Source organism: Rhinolophus hipposideros, assembly GCF_964194185.1.
Source record: "Rhinolophus hipposideros genome assembly, chromosome: 2".
Classification (NCBI taxonomy): domain Eukaryota; kingdom Metazoa; phylum Chordata; class Mammalia; order Chiroptera; family Rhinolophidae; genus Rhinolophus; species Rhinolophus hipposideros.
This window is the reverse complement of record NC_138048.1, coordinates 108,048,843-108,065,736: the sequence shown is the minus strand read 5'-3', so window position 1 is coordinate 108,065,736 and position 16,894 is coordinate 108,048,843. Positions and strand designations below refer to the sequence as shown.

The 16,894-nt window shown below is 49.0% G+C and overlaps 1 protein-coding gene across 1 annotated transcript in view; it reads right to left on the bottom strand.

Annotated features, from left to right (window-relative positions):
* UBASH3A (ubiquitin associated and SH3 domain containing A) overlaps window positions 1–11,266 on the bottom strand; it is a gene marked incomplete at both ends in the record, with an annotated part of 39,814 nt that extends 28,548 nt beyond the window's left edge. The window contains 4 exons of the mRNA XM_081072035.1: window positions 3,891–4,089; window positions 6,524–6,710; window positions 9,158–9,211; window positions 11,154–11,266. Of these exons, the coding sequence (XP_080928161.1) occupies window positions 3,891–4,089; window positions 6,524–6,710; window positions 9,158–9,211; window positions 11,154–11,266 (553 nt within the window). The remainder of the gene's footprint in view (window positions 1–3,890; window positions 4,090–6,523; window positions 6,711–9,157; window positions 9,212–11,153) is intronic.
* Between the last annotated feature and the right edge of the window lie 5,628 nt (window positions 11,267–16,894).

Genomic DNA, 16,894 nt, shown 5'->3' with positions numbered 1-16,894 from the left:
CCAGGTAAACAGGGGTGCTGAGCCTTTACCCACTGTCGGCATTGCATGTCCAGGCTGGCTGCGCACCCAGGATGGCCACGCACCCAGGATGGCTACACGCCCAGGCTGGCTACGTACCCACGATGGCCACGCACCCAGGATGGCTACACGCCCAGGATGGCTACCCACCCAGGCTGGCTACTCACCCACGATGGCCACGCACCCTGGATGGCTATGCACCCAGTCTGTCTACACTCCCAGGATGGCCACATACCCTGGATGGCTACGTGCCCAGGATGGACATACACCCAGGATGGCTACGGATCCAAGCTGCTTACGCACCCAGACTGGCTATGCGCTCACGATGGCCACGCATCCTGGATGGCTACCCACCCAGTCTGTCTACACACCCAGAATGGCCACATACCCTGGATGGCTACGTGCCCAGGATGGACATACACCCAGGATGGCTACGGGTCCAAGCTGCCTATGCACCCAGGCTGTCTATGCACCGAGGACGGCCACGCACCCCGGATAGCTACCCACCCAGCATGGCTACGTACCCAGGACGGTCACGCACCCCAGATGGCTACCCATGCAGTATGGCTACATACCCAGGGTGGCCACACACCTATGATGGCCACACACCCTGGATGGCCACACATCCCGGATGGCTACATGCCCAGACTGTCTATGCTCCGAGGATGGCCACGCACCCAGGATGGCTACTCACCCAGGATGGCTACTCACCCAGCATGGCCATGCATCTACGATAGCCACGTAACCCGGATGGCTATGTACACAAGATGGCCACGCACCAAGGATGGTCACATACCCTGAATGACTACACACCCAGGATGGCCACTCATCCCGAATGACTATGCATGCACAATGGCTGCATGCCCAGGCTCGGTGGTGAGACTCTTTATACCTGGGCCCCCTGCCTCTGCTCACTCCCTCCCCGCCTGCATCTTGGCTTCCTTGGCCAGAGAAGACTGCACCCAGACTGTGCCCTCTCGCAGAGTTCCCCTGGTAGAGGACGTGGTTGAGTTCCTGGAGATTGTACGAGGACATAGGAAAGAGGAGAGTAAAGAGAGATGGGTTTCGGGGGGGTGTTTGGGGCCCGTCGATTTGCAAGGTATAAAGTAGATAGCTCCCCCCCATTCCCTGGGGTGTGCATACGGCTCAGTAGCATGGACTGGTGGCTTACACTGCAGGCCAGTGGCTTGTGTTAAACTGCAGAGTCTCAGGAAGAAAGGGCCTGAGACAACCTAACTGTCAGACACGGCGGCCTCTCTGACCCTCGGCTCACCTTGGTGAAGCAGGAGCCCTGGGAGTGACCCCCTGTCTTTCTGGGGGCGTCTTGGCCCTCATGGCCCCAGCTCTCCTGGTCGTCATTCCAGGGCTCTCAGGCCAGCCGAGGTCTGATCTCAATTGGGCCACAAACTAGTTTATGATCTGGGCAGGTGGTGACCAACAGGAGTAGCACAGAGTGTGGTATCAGGTAGACCTGGCTTTAGATGCATTCTGCCCCTTTTGGCAGAGCCACCGTGGGCTGACTCAGCTTCCATTTCCATAGCAACAGCGTGAGGACAGTGACAGCTGTCGAAACTGGTCTCTGAACTGACGGTGTCCAGGACACTTCAGTAAATACCAGTTACCTGCCACCTCTCCCATGGGCAACACACACCAACTGACAGGACCTATTCTCCCCTGAAAAAGGTCAAGGGTGCTGCAAGCACTTTTGGAGCCCAGACTCGGCAGCCCCACCTGGGCTTTATCTGCCACATCTTTAGTAGCAAACTTGACACCATGGAGATGAGAAGCTTGAAGCAAGAGAGTGAGTGGGTGTAGGGGAAATTCCTTCTCTCAGGTGTCTCAGCAGTGGGGGCAGGGCGGCCTTGCCACATGAGTCAGTGTGGCCTGAGAAAGACCCTCGGCTGCTGTAGTCAGAGGGATCAGTGAGTCATGCCCGACTCCTGAATGGGCCCTTGTCTTTTCTTCTCTCTGTGGCCCACGCACCGGCCTCGGAAGGGTGGAGCAGAGCCTCCCAGGACCTGGCGAAAGATTAAGGTCAAAGCCACTCTCTCTGTCGGGACCTGTGGTCAGTCAGTGTGACACCCAGGTGGGGTGGCGCGAGCCAGAGCTGGGCTCCAGGTGCAGGGTACCACCCACTGGGTAGGGGACTCTGTTTGTTTCCTGGGGCTGTTGTCACAAATTGTTATAAACTGCATGGCTTAAAAAACAAAACAAAACAGGAATTTGTCTTCTCACAGTTCTAGAGAATAGATTCCAAAATCAAAGTGTCAGCACGGCCACACGCCCTCTGGGGCTGCAGGCGGGGGTCCTTGCTGCCTCTTCCAGCCTCTGGGGGCTGCTGGCGATGCCGGACTTCTGGCTGCATCACCCCGTCTCTGCCTCGGTCTTCACGTGGCCTCCTCTTATGTCTCTGTGTCTTCTCCTCTTACAAGCACCACAGTCCCTGCATTTAGGGCTCACTCGACTCCAGGATGACCTCATGTTAACTAGTTATATCTACAAAGGCTCTGTTTCCAAATAGGGTCCTTTTCTGAGGTTCTGGGTGGACATGAATGTTAGGGGACACTATCACAGTGACCTTCAGGCAGGCCCTTCACCCTTCATGGCCTCGGTCTCTCCATCTTTAAAATGGGCAATGAGACCCACTTGGGGGGGAGCATGAAGAGTAAATGAGGCGCTGAGGTAAGTGGCTGACACATTGTATCAGAACCATGTTTTCCTTCCAGAGGCAGGAGATGAGAGAGCCATCCTTTGACCTGGCATTTACATGAAGGAGACAGTCCACAGAGACATGGGTCCCGTGATAATAATCCAGCAGCTATCATTCCCGGACTCTGTGAGCCAGCCTCCAGTGGAAACCTGGGATTCGGGGATTTACTTATGAGGCTGGGACCTGGGCTCGTACACCTCTGAGGATGGGGGATGTGGGACGCCTGTGGAGGGCAGCGGAAGGGTCTCACCACCGGGGCTGGGGCCCCGAGTTTCAGAGTCAGCACATCACAACCACACTGACAAGTGTCTGTGTGCCAGGAACTACGAGGAAGTTCTGCAAAAGCAGGCTGTGTGGTTTGAAGAAACAGAGCCGCGCCATTTTGCCGAGAAAGAAAACGGGCTCAGGGACTTGAGCTGACTTGGTTAAGGCACAGCACTAACCAGGAATGCAGGAGGAAGTCACATCTGCAGAGGTCAAATCCAGGTTCTTCTGCCTGACCCCAGCAGGAGCTTCAGCCTCCAGACCAGGGCTGGCGTTTGGAGAAAAGGGAATTTTGCTGATTTTCAGAGTCTAGAATAGATAATCTTTCCCCAAGAAGCCAAGGAGAGAAAACTAAGCTCATACCATAAAAATTAAAATTAATCAGCTAGGACCTGTGTTTGACACACGGTGCTGACCTGGTGAGGAGAGGTGGCCACTGTGGGACACTTTCCAGCCTACAATCCCTGCCACCACACTGCCACACAGTGTCCCCCCTGGGACAGTTTCTCAGGCAGCTAGAAAATGGCAAGTGTTTGGAAAATCACTTTGAAATCGATGTAAATGAAGCTATTCCCACTTGGAGAAAAGACGGGTGCTGGTTCCCAGATTTTGTTTGCTTACTTGTTAAGGACATCTGGCTCATTAGCAAGGCTCCAGTAAATCTTTCGGCCTCAGGTTAAGGCCCTGTCAAAGCAGCTGACTGAAAAGGGAGGGGTGGGGACGGAAATGCCCTGGGCAGGGGTGTGTACCCCAAGCCCAGCTCAGACAGACGTCTGACCACCACTGAGCGAGGAATAGACACCTTGGGTGTCCAGGTGTGGCCAGCACAGCCCCAGACACAAAGGGGTCACTTTCTATTAACCGGGCCCTGTGTGTGCCACTGGCTGGGGCTGCCTACCTGCTAGGACAGCAGCTTCCGTGGCGAACATCATGGCGAATTCCCGGATGATGTCTGCAGGGCTGTCAGTGACAAAGAAGCCCAGGTAGCTGATGGAAGAATGGAGAACCAGAGGGACCACTGAGGGGAAGGAGCCCAGCATCCTGTCCCCAGCTCTCTTGAGGGCCTCATAGAGACATTCCACCTTCTGGTCTTCACACTACGGGAAGAGAAACAGTGGGTGTGTCTACTCACTGCTTATTAGAAGGTCCCCTGTCTTCGCCTGAAAATCAAAGGCCTTCCAAAGTGAGAGGCAACAAGCATTACTGAGCTCAATCAGAAGAGCTAGTCAGGGTGCACTGATTCAGGCAGAAACCCAGATACTGTGCCGACGAGGGGACAAAGACGAGGGGTGTCTGCCTGTGAGAGAGGGAAGGGGAGCACCTCCATCCGCAGACGAAGGCGGTTCTATCGTGCAGATGACATCACACAGATGCTCATTCTAAACACTGTTTGTAACTTCCAGTCCCGTGGTCATCAGTCCAGCAGTCATCAGACCTGCTTTCTTGTTATCTTTGCAAACAGTCCCCGGGGACACAGGTGGCTCAGGCCCAGTGCAAAGGTTGTTTTGCCCTGTTTTAACATTCTGGAGGTTTGAGGAGTGAGCCTGGCAAGGCGGTTCCTCTGCGGTGGCTCCATTTATTATTTTTATACCAATTAATGTAATTAATAAACATTATGCAGCCTGGTGATCCTCTGTCTGTTCACAGCTAACATAATTTATCCAGTCTATGTGTTTGGGCTTATGGGTTTGTTCTACACTTGGTCCTCAGTTTCTCAGAGATTGCAGCTAAGACTCTTTTTGGAATGGAATATCCTTTCACTGCTCAGCTTGGAAATCCCTTGTCACTGAACTATAGGCTGTGGGGACAGAGCCAGGAGTGCAGTTTCCAGGCTCTCGGACTCATTTGGAAAGGTACTCGGGGAGTAAATGGCCATCAACTGTGATTGGATGGCCATCAGCTGTGGCTAGTTGGCCGTCAGCTGTAACCAGTGAGCCATTGGCCACGAATATAACTGCTGTGGCTAAGCTAGCAAGTGGCGGAGGGTGGATTGCGGATTGTGTGGCTCCTGCTTCCTGTGTCTCCAACCCAGCCGCCAGCGAGAATACAGTGGTGTGACTCCCCTATCTATGGCTCTGTGGGTGTTCCTCTTTGGCCTCACCATGTCCTGTGCTATGTGGGGAGCAGGACTAGAGACCCCGCATGACACCCTGCATGACACAGGCCCTCCGTGCCTGTCATGTTGACTCAACCCCCACGTCCCATCCTGAGCCAGTCCCCTCTCCATGCCTTGGCCCAGAGCTGTGCTCACCATGGCACCATTTAGCCTCTGGCAGTTTCTGTAGACTCCTAAGCTGCCACGGGCGTGCTACTCAGAGCCCGCAGTGAGGAGGGCAGCAGCCTGCACCCCCCACTGTTGACTGGCCAGCCCGGCCAGGGGCCACGTTCTCGCGGTGACAGAGCCAGTCATGGACGCTGACAGGGTCTTGGCTCTTAAGCTCGCAGGAAAATGCTGCTGGCAAGTCCCCTCCTGTGCCACCCTGTCCTCCTGCCCACCTTCCACAGGTATCAGCCCTACACGCCGTGGCCTGAAGACTTGCCCTGCCCATCCTTTCTTCTCCTTCATCCTTCACAGGTGATTCTCCGAAGGAAATCTACTACACTTCTAATCCCACCTTGGGTCTGCTTCTTGGAGGACCCTGCACCAACACACACTCTGACACTATCTCCCCACTGCCTCGATTTGCTGCACACAGCTCTGTGTGACCCCTCTTCTTAGTGCCACCCCCCACAATGCCACACCCCACCCCACAGCGGCAGCGCCCCATCACCTGGGCAGTTCTGTCAAAACTGCTCAGTCTGATTGCTGAGTGGAACCCTTAGAACTGGCTGGCAGCAGGGCAGGGCCGGGCCAGGGTGGGCCCTCTCCAGGTTTCTCGGGTGGGAGCCACAGAGGAAGTGGTGTCTGTCCCTCCTTCATTCTCACACCCCTTTCTTCTATTTTGAGCACCCCAGGTCCTTCTCACCTTCCCCGGGCCCCTATGGAGCTGCTCATTTGACCATTTTCTAAATCAGGACTGGTCCCTGAGGCAGGGAACAGCACCGCATTTGTGACTGGACAACAACCACCCACTCTTCCGTTGATCCATCACACATTTCTGAAGCATCTACTCTATTTTAGGCGCCATGCTAATCTCTGGGGTACCCAGATGAGTGAAGCATCCACCACCCATGAGGGATTCAGGCTGGTACACCAGACACAGGGAAAGTGCCACTAGAGACATAAACAAAAAGGAACTGGGAGCACAAAGGGCAGCATCCCCATCTGCTTGGGAAGCTGGAGAAGACTTAAAAAAGGGAGGAGGTAAATGAGTTGGGTTCTGAAGGATGAATAGGAGTTGGCCAGATGAGGGTGAAAAGAAAAGTGAAGGATACCTCAGGCAGAAAGGCCAGCAAATACTACAGGTGTGCACTGCCCCATGAACATAAGTCATAGGACTGCTCCATGTGTCCCCTCATTCCCTAGTTATCATAGAAATGACATCAGCTGCCATGTTAATGAGCGTTAAAGGTGTGTTGAGGCCGGCTCACCGTGAAGAAGTCACAGAGCGTTATGTGAGGAAAGACTTCATGCGCTCTGTTCTTTGTGCACTGGCGCTTGCTTTCTCTCCAGAACTCTTGAAGTTTTTCCAGCAGGGGCCCCGTGGGACAGAGGAAAAGGGCATACTCCTGGGGGATGGGGTCGTCAAGAGAAGGGTCATTGCAATGACAGTGCAGCCTGCAACAGAGAACAGGACACGTTCAGCAGGCATCCTGACAAAAAGATACAATGGCGGTAACTCAGAACAACAGGCCGTGCTGAGCGTGACATGTACACGTCACATGACGTAGTCCTTCGGCCACTGCATGGGTGATACGCACCAAGCATGTGGCCTTGTGTGGCCACAGAGCAGGTGGGTGTCCCCTCAGGTCTGAGACCCAGGTTAGTCTGATTCCCAGTGCATAGACCAAGAAAACGAGAAAAAAGTGACAGTGAAACTGCTCTTCCAATGACTTTGTTGGTCTAGCCATCTTCTTAGTGTTGAAAAAACTTTTGTGGGAAAAAAATTTACATTTTAATTTTATCTCAAACTTCAAATTAATCATAAAAATCAAATCCACAAAGAAGGAGACAAAGTTTAGTCAACTCATATTTTCTTTCAATTCAGAAAGTTATTTTAGATATATGGGCAAATGACCTATAAGCCAATGTTCAAGTTCATTCTTACTGATAATAAAAATGAGAATTAAAACAACTGTTTTAATTCTCATCTGCCAAATGAATGATGTGATTTTCAAAGGGTAAAAGTCATGCTCAGTGGGTCAAAGGTGGAGCAAAACTGAAGGCTAAGTCTGTGCAATCTTTATACAAAGCAATTTGCCAGTACGTGTCAAGAGCCTTAAAATTCACATTCCATTTGAACGGAATTTCCAGGAATTCTACTTCCGCAAATTTAATGAAAGGAAAAAGCAAAAAGCATAAATAAAACTGCATGTATAAAATATTTATTGTAGGGTTATTTATAATAGGAAAGAAAGATTAGCTGAACGGTAGCAAATTTACCTATCCCTTAGAAATTATGGTCTCAAAGAATTTCTAATGACTCAGGGAAGTGCTTGGGAGATAATATTGGGTTTGGAAAGCAGTATGCGACGACGTAAGAACACATTACTTAGGTGCAAACACATTCTGCCTGATAATAACCAAAAATACCAGCTGTGCCCCCTTCATCCTGGCTCCCTTCCCTCTTAGGGAGGCAGGTTTTCTTCTAGACATTTCAGTCATAAATCCATAGGTAGCATTTGTGTGTTTTATATAAATTATAAGCCATAGTCTAAATTATTCTGCAAGTAATTGTATGTTTTACTCAACAATATGTCTTCCCGATTTGCCCATGTCGATAACACACACATCTAGTTGAGCTGTATAACGTCCTGTCAGGAACATGTGTGCACATTTAAATTGTTTCCCTTTTTAATACCATAATTAAGATTTTTGTACATTTTCTTATGCCCATTCTCCAGAGAATGTCCGTAGACTTGGAGCTGCTTGGGCAGGCGGCTACACACATGCTCAGAGTTGACTAGACACCCCAGATTGCAACCAGGAAAGTAAGCAATCACCCCTTCTGTCCCCTTCACCAGCATTTATTTGAAGGTGCTTGTGGTTTCGAATGGCATCTTGATTTGCACCTCCCTGATTACTAGTGAAGTTGGGCCCACTCTTGGCTGAGACTTGGGGACCCTACTGTGTCCCCGTTCCTTGGTGGGACTTGTAGTCTTATTGGCTGAGTCAGAACCAGCAGGGACCAACCAGGGCCCTCACAGCAGTGGGACTGGTTTCTAACTTAAACTTGGCACCGACTTCAGAGCTCACCTAGCCCAGGGCCCCTGAGTATTTCCCTCTGCCCCGTGGAGGGGCCGCACACTCTGTCCTTGGGCTAGAGTTCCTGGAGGGGGAAGGGTGCTGGACACTCAAAGGCCCACGTGCAGTCAGTGTCTGCTGGCCTGCTCTGCAGACTGCACCGCCGCCTTGCAGGAGCTGGTTTTTATTGTTTGATTCTCACTGTGACTGTCCTGGGGCAGAGCCTGAGGGGACTTCCCGCCGAGGGGAAGAAGATGGCCTCATGGCACATTCAGGCGGGCCTAGTCTGAGAACGGGGTGCCCTCTTGGGATTCCCAGAACAGACAACTGAGGCCGGGCGCCGTTCGTGGTGAGCTAAGTCACAGCAGGTGAGTGGCTGAGCCACCGAGAACCCAGCTCCTCAGCCTACGCTCCAGTCACCGGGTGCACCGTACCCATGCCTTAGGGGGCATTCATGACCCCAGGAAATTCTCTCCCTATCGGAGGCAGCCCGAGAGAGTGGCAACCTCTGTTTTATATCAGCAAAAAGGGCTCTTCCCTATTTATTCAACAAATCACATGAATTGTCTCCTTTGCAGTCACATTTGGATTAAATCAGATTATTAAGGGAAGAAAGCCTTGTTTGATGGTCTTTTTCTTTTGTTTTCTATTTGAAACTGGGCTCTTTCTTCCTCCCCCTGGTACTGGGAGGCAGGCATGGAGGTGGCCCTGCCTCCGCCCCACCCAGACTGTACCGGGTACTTCCCAGTGTCCACTCAGAGTCCTCAGGCAGGAGCAGGTCAGTCCACATACCCCGGCTCTGCAAAGACAGCCCCACTCACCACTCTGCTGCCTCCTCTGCCGTCTTCCTTCCCGTGGCTGCCAGTGCCTTCAGCCTAAAGGAAAGCAGAACGAAGGAGCATTGAGAACCCTGCCTTCCATTGGCTGGGAAAGAAAGGACAGGCAGGGGTAGCCCTGCCACCCACCGGACCTCTGGAGGACCCCAGGAGGGCTGGACAGCGAGACTTCACAGCTGGGTATAACACTCAGGCCTCCGTCCTCCGCGTGGCTTCATTGTGGATTTTGAAAATACAGATCTGCTCATATCCCCCTCCTGATTTTCCTTTGGGGGCTCCCATCTCCAGTCCTTGGTGCAACCCAAGGGCCCGTGTTCTCAGGCTCACCCACACCTGCAATCCCGTCTCCCCTGCCCTCCCCCACAGCCAGGTGGACCCATTCCCGGATCCTCCAGTCAGCGGCGAAGGGCCATCCAGGGCCCTGATTGGCACACCTGCCTCCCCACCAAATATGGCCCTCGCCAACATGCCCATGGTTCTTCCAGGCTCGGCTCAAATGCCCCTCTTCCAGGAAGCCCTCCCAGACCACCCACTAGGATGGACCTGCAGCCCCTCCTGTGTTTCCCCACTGCACATGTGGTCACCACACTTCTCATCTCAATGGACTTGTGTCCATTTGTCTCCCCTCTCTGCCTTTGGGCCCCTGAGGCCTAAGTGTTGTAACTGGACATATATACATTGAGTTGAACTGAACTGAACTACACAAAACTGAACAGAATGGAATATGGCTAAGGGAAGTTCAGGAGTTCAGCTGGAAATAGCTAGAGGTGATGAGAAAGCCAGAGGAGTGCTGCCCAAAGCTGCTACCACATGAACACCGACAGCATGTGCTCTCTGGAGAAGCCTCGGCCTGGAGCCTTACCTGGGGCACCCCAGCCTAATGAGAAGCTTAAAGCATGTTTCCTGCCCCCATACGGCTAATGTTTGAATGCGAAGGGATTCTGAGTATGTGTCCACACCACAGCGGCAGTCGTGTGAGAAAACGTGGGCTTCCGGTCCTGCCCTACCACCAGCTGCCCTTCTGGCCTCAGTGTCCCCATCTGCACCTGATGGCAGGTGCCCAGGGCGGAATCTGCACACAGCAGTCACTCTGCTCACTCTGGTTCCTGTTCCCCATTTCCCAGGCCCCCGGTTTCTTAGGAGCATGAGGTGAGGACAAAGTTCCGATCTGGTTTGGAGAAGAAGGAGGTCTGGCTAGCTTCAACATGATTTCATCCAGTGGGGTCAGGATTTTGTGATAACATTTAAGGAAAGTTTGCCCCCTTCCCAAATCCAGAGTTACTTAAGGGGACTTCTGACATGTTTTTCATGTAAATGAGCATGTGGAAGGACCAGATCTAAGAATCTCGTTTCCGTGGAAGCTGTAACCCAATGTCAGTATCATAGTTCATTGCTTTGGGGGCCTTCTTCCCTCTCTGCTAGGGGCCACTCCTAAGGTGAAAATTTTCTACGTGGGGTCGTTTACCTTGGGTAACATGGTTTAGGTAGTTCCTGAACCATTTTGTTGCATCATCAGACATTCAAGAGGTTTTCCCTAAGGATGAATGGTCCCCTGCACCATTTAGAAACACATTCTCATCTCAACAGGTCCCAGCACTAGAGACTCATGGGTTTCGGGGCCTTTCAAATTAATTTAAAATATCATCTCAGAGTCACCGAGCTGCCCACAAAAAGGGTACACAGGCCCCGAGCTCCTCCAAACCCCAAGAAATAGGGGCACCACAGTGACACATGCCTTTCGATTTTCACAAATTTCAGGGTCCTCCCCCCATCAGCCAGCTGCCAGAGTTTTTCTTTAAAAGGCAAAGGTCATGTCATTTACAAAAAGCAGGAAAAGCTCTTATTTTGAGACTGTATCTCACCCTGCAAGCAGAACCCTTTGACAGGAAGTAAGCGCCCCGAGCAGTCAGTGTTTTTCGGCTGGGATCTCAGGAGGGTCAGGCTGGGGGTCTGGGCCATGTCCCAGCCGGGCAGTACTCACGCGGTGTGTGCCGGGAAGCCCAGCCCCAGGAGGGGGTCCAGGAGCGAGGAGGTGCTGCGGCCCTTGAGCTTGCTGTTGACCTTGGCGTAGACCTGTGTCTCCCCGGCTGCCATCTCTTCCTGCCTGCAGACTGAAATGAGTAGATAAAGCCAGAGAAGGAGAGGCAAGAGAGGCTGAGGCTGCGAAGAAAAACCTCAAGTCTTTTTTTGATCTTTCTGACAAAAGTTAATATCCTGTTTGCATGAGATATTGGTTTTCAGAATTCTCTTTGCAGGGTGCTGGGGTGCAGTGTCTATCAACCCTGTTTTCACAGTGGGGGTTGGGTGTCAGAGGTCCAACCGAGTCCCTGTGTGGGATGAGCCTTTGCTCTGTATTTGGGAGCAAGTCTGCCTGGGAGGGAGGGAGTGGAGGGGCGAGGGTTCTCCACTGGGTCCCACTGGCCACAGAACCCCGTGGGACCCTGGATCTTAATCTCCTTATCTGCAGACAAGACATTACGCTACACTGTATCTATTTTCCACATTTACGCTAAAAGTTTTGGTTCTTTTAGTTATTCATCAACTTCTTTTTCGATTTTAAAACCTTGTAAAGTTTAACACACACTCAAAACAGTTGCTGTACTGTATGTGTACAGATCCACGAATTTTCATAAAGTGAATACACACACATGACTCCTCCAGGACGAGCAATAAAACTGGTCCTCAGCTGGGGGCATTCTGGCCCCTGGTCCCAGGGACCATTGGCAATGTCTGGAGACATTCTTGGTTGTGTCAGCTGGAGGAGGGGGTGTTTGTTACTGGCATCTAGCGGTCGAGGCCAGGGGTGCTGCCCTGCCCACGAGAGCAAAGCATCCAGACCAACACATGAACGGCGTCAGGGCTGAGACACCGTCCTCTAGGTCGGGCTAATCTTCTCTGTATCATTCCAATTTTAGTATATGTGCTGCCGAAGCAAACACGAGAAGTACCATTGATTTTTATGTATTGACAACATATCCAGTAATCTGGCTCAGATCACTTATTAATTCTAATATTTTGTAGATTCTTTGGATTTTTCCATGTACCCAATTATGTAATCAAATCATGACAATTTTCCCCTCCCTTTCTAATATTTATACACTTTATTTCCTCTTCTTGCCATATTGTTCTGGCAAAGACTTCCTGTGCCATGTTGAATAGAAGTGCCTTTTTGGTAGCTACCTTTATTCAGATTAAGAAAATTCCTTTTCACTCCTAGTTTACTGGTGTTTTCAAAGATTAGTGGATATTGCGTTTTATCAAATGCTTTTCTAGCATCTATTGAGATGATCATATTGTTTTTCTCCATTATTCAGTGAATGAGGTAATGTACACCAATTGACTTTTGAATGTCAAACCAACCTTCTCCTCCTAACATAAAACCTCCTTAGTCAGAATATGTTATCCTTTTTATGTATTGCTGGATTCAATTTGCTCATATTTTGTTTAGAATTTTTGCATCAATGTTTGTAAATTAGCTTGGCCTGTTGTTTTCCTTTCTCGTAATTTCCTTGTGAGATTTTGGTGTCAATAGAGTGATCACCTTTTTCTGATTTTCCTGCAACTTTCCTGGTGTTAGCACTGAAAGTTCCCATCCTGGCAGCCCTCTCAGTCTCAGGCAAACAAGGATAGTTGGTCACCCTAAATGTCAGCATTATTCTGGCCTCATGAATGAGTTGGGATGTATTTCCTCTTTCCTGATTCTCTGGGTTTTTGTGAGATTGGTATAATTTCTTTCTTAAATGTTTGAAAATATTTACTAGTAAAGTCATCTGGGCCTAGAATTTTCTTTGTTCAAAAGTTTCAAATTGTGAATTTATTTAACATATATAGGAGTATTCTTCTTATATCTGTTATATTACATTGTTTTTCAAATAATTTGACCATTTTATCTAAGTTGTCAAATCTCCTGGCATAGAATTGCCAGGTCTTCTTTATTTTCTTCCAATTCTGTTACATAATTTTCTATGTGGAGGCCTTGTAGTATTTATTAGATTATTTTTAGGTGTTGGATCATTTTTGATGCCACTGTAAATTATATATTTAAAAAAATTTCATGTTTGTATTCTTTTTGCTGGTAATCAAAATACTATTGATTTCACATTGAACTTATATCCAGAAGTCTTGCTTGACTTACTTATCAGTTCTAATCATTTATCTTTGTCCCAAAACAGTTTTGTCTATGATTAATGATAGTTTTATTCATTTCTTACCAGTGCATATTCTTTTCTTTTAAAGTTTCTTCCCCGCCTCTTTCATTTCTTTTTTCTTCTTCTTTTCTTCTGTTTCCTTTTTATTCTTTTATTGTTTTTCTTCTTTCTTCTTTTTTGATTTTATTGAACTGGCTTGAAGTCTAGTTGTTGACTAGAAATGATATAAATCTATATAACACATCTGCTTGTATTGTTCTCCATCTCAGAGGAAAAGGTTTCAATATTTCACCTTTAAATAAAAGTTAATTATATTTTAAAATAATATCTTTTTTCTTTGAGGGATTCAAAAGATGAAATAATTTCATTATCAAATAAATTATATATCTTAAATTCGAAAGTAGACAAAATTCGAAAATAGACAAAGCTTGTTACCCAAACGGAAAAGAGTAGATCTGGGGTCTGAAATATAGCCTCTACTCAAATATATTTTTCTCTTCTAAGTAATAAACCACTTTTTGAGCAATTGTGCTTATAACATGTGAAACTGTAAATTTCTTTTTTTAAAAAATAACCTTAATTGTGTAAGTGAGGATATGTCCATCTATCTTAATCCCTTTTCTTAGCTTGAAAAGTTACCTTCCAAGGCCAACAGGGGAAATATTAAAGCTTCCTAATGGACAATTTCGCCTGTGACTAACCCCCAAAGCCTCTCTTCCCTGCTAAAGGAAGGGGTCAAGGTGGCGACTGAGACCTCGCCCAGAACTCAAGCTGTGTGCAAATGGCTATGAAAGCCTCACAGTTTCCAGGGGAGCCCTCGAATAGGATGTCCCTTCTCACACCTCCAAACCAAGACTACTTAAGGCACCAGCTTCATGAATACCAGATGAAACCCTAGGTATGCCGATTTCTGCTTCCTGAATGATTTAATTTTGAACTTGATGGAATTGATTTGTAGGTAAACTTTCTGAGAGACTACTTTATGGTGGGGGAAGTGGAAGCTTAGCAACCCTCAGGACCCTCTCCTTGCTACCCACTGGCAAACCAGCTCCATCTTTGACCTCATCTGACACGCAAGCCAACTCATTAACAGATGTTCACACATGGGAATGTGACCTGTGACTACAGAGTATTGTTAACCCACTAGGGTTTTACGCTCAGCTCATCGATGTACATGGAGCCCCATCACACACTCGTTGTCCAGACACCATGAGGGTACATTCTGGACTCTGTCCTCCAAAGTTGTGCTCCAGGTGGGAGCAGGACCTACCACTTAGGAAAAAGCAAAGAAAGATTGAGTTCTAAGTTTCTTGTCACTGTCTCTGAGGGCAAATACTCATTCAGGGAATTGAGAGGAGTTAGGAAAGATGTGAAGGAAGGAGTAGAGTTTGGAGGATACTCTGTGTTAAGTCCAGAAGACATTGATCGGTTGGTGCATGGGCAGGTGCCGGGAGGCAGGAAAACACGTCTGAGGTAAACCATGATTGGCTGAATGTCTCTTTGGCTGTTGTTGCCATCTGCAATTCCCACCAACTCTACCTTCAAAACAATCCCAATTCCAGCCCTGCTTTTCATCAGTACCACTAGCACCTTACGATTTGATTTTTGTAACCTCACGGTGGCTAAGGTTTCCAGCAGCCCCATCTGGGCTCTTGGTGCACCTACCTGATGCCCCGCCCCACCCAGCCCCTGCACACTCAGCGCACATGCACAGATCCTGTCCTGGCCCTTCTCGGCTCCTCCATGGCTTTTCATTGCACAGAAATCAAACCAGAGTCCCTGCAATGGCCTGGGACCTCCATGAGTTGCCCATTGATCTCTTCAGGCCCATAGGCTTTCTTGGGGTTCTTCAAACACCCCCAGCTCATCTTCTTGGGTCTTTGGCATTGACGATCCCCTCCTTGGAACAACCTCCCTTCCCAGCTCACAAGACTCTTTATCCCACCATCGAGGTCTCGCCTGAAACATCGTTTCTCCCTAGAGGCCTTTCCCTACTACCCTGTCTCATCACTCTCAGTCTCTCCCAGCCTCATCCCATCCAAGCATTTGTCACCACCTGAGACCACAGGTGAATGCTTTGACCCCTCTGCCATCGGCTCTGTGTCTCGATGCCTGGCTCATGGCAGATGGCCCATAAATATTTGCTGAATAAATGAATGCATGATTTGTATCCACCAGCCTTCCAAAGGGGTTCTTAGCCCCCAGCCCACAGCAGGAGAGCTATGTTCTCTCTTGATAAAACACCTTTAAGCTGTATTATGTGCAGAAACCTCTTGGGACAAAAAGGTCTCTGCAAAATGGAGCGTGCAGTGTCTCTGTGAGAACACATCAGGTTCCCTGTCTTTTGTCTTCAGAGCAGCTGCAAGCCTAGACTTAAGCTTAGTCACATGGGGGGGACAGAAACTCCCACCAAAGCGTTTTCCCTGCCCGCTTGGTGTGCTTGCTTTGCACTGGCCAGGACCTACCTGTTCTTTTAAATAAAAGGAGTGCCTGTGTTTCAAAGACTCTGTTATGCGAAGTTTCTGCAAAGGTTTGCTTACCTTCCTTACTAATTAAAGGGAAGTCACATTTTCCCCTCCCCAGTCCCCCAGTCCTAACGCCAGTGGCTATCTGATAGCCCCACTGGGGTTGAATTACACAGACGCCCGCGATAACGCCATTTGCTGCGATGATTGAGTCGACAAGGCTGAGTGACTTGGTGGAAATATTTCCCGATTGGACTAACCTGTTGGCAGCCTGCTTACCAACACGCTTGCTTTTATAATGAAAAAGAAAATTATTTCTGCTCTTAATGATGGCGGCTCCAGAAATGGTGAGTAACGTGGGGGGAGGGGAAGAGAAGACACTTCTAAAAGATGACTCATCAACATTTCTTGATGTTGTGAAACCTACCAATGATGGCCTGTTGGGAAGGGACCTCCTTACCAGGGTTCAATGTTTTAGAAAGTGTTTTATCATTTATTTTTATTCTGTTATAAAGTTAAGCTGTGTAGTTTGCCACCTGCTGATAGGAACCATCCAGTGTCAGCAAGAATCAAAGTAAAAAATGCTGACTGAATGTATTAGTTTTCTAAGAGATTCTTCAAAGTTATTCTTGTGATGGAAATGAAATAAAAGTCTAGCGCATAAACATCTTGCTTAGCTTTTCCTACGATCATGTGAAAGAGCATGAAGACAAAGTTGGTTTTAAATGGCTTGATAATTCCCTTTTGAATTTCAAACATTACAATGAGTAAACAGAAAGAAAATAAAAGCAGATGCTCTAAGTACCTATGTTTCTGTGCCTGTTGGAACCTCTGGATTTAGCACTTTGAGGACACAGGTTCCTAGAGAATCATGCCTGAGACCTGGGAAGCAGACTGCAATTTAGTTAGAACGTTCGTTCGACCATCCCCTTGCTCCCTCCGTCCCTCTTAGAGTTTCTGGAAAGGACTTCCTGAGGCTCCAGCCTCTTGGCCTGTGATAGGAGGGATTCTCTTGGAGGAAACAGAGCCTCAGTGTAGCTTTGGTGCACGCCAGCCACTCCTCCTTTTGCTATGTGGGGGGGAGGGGGGACTGGGCACCCCAGGGCCCG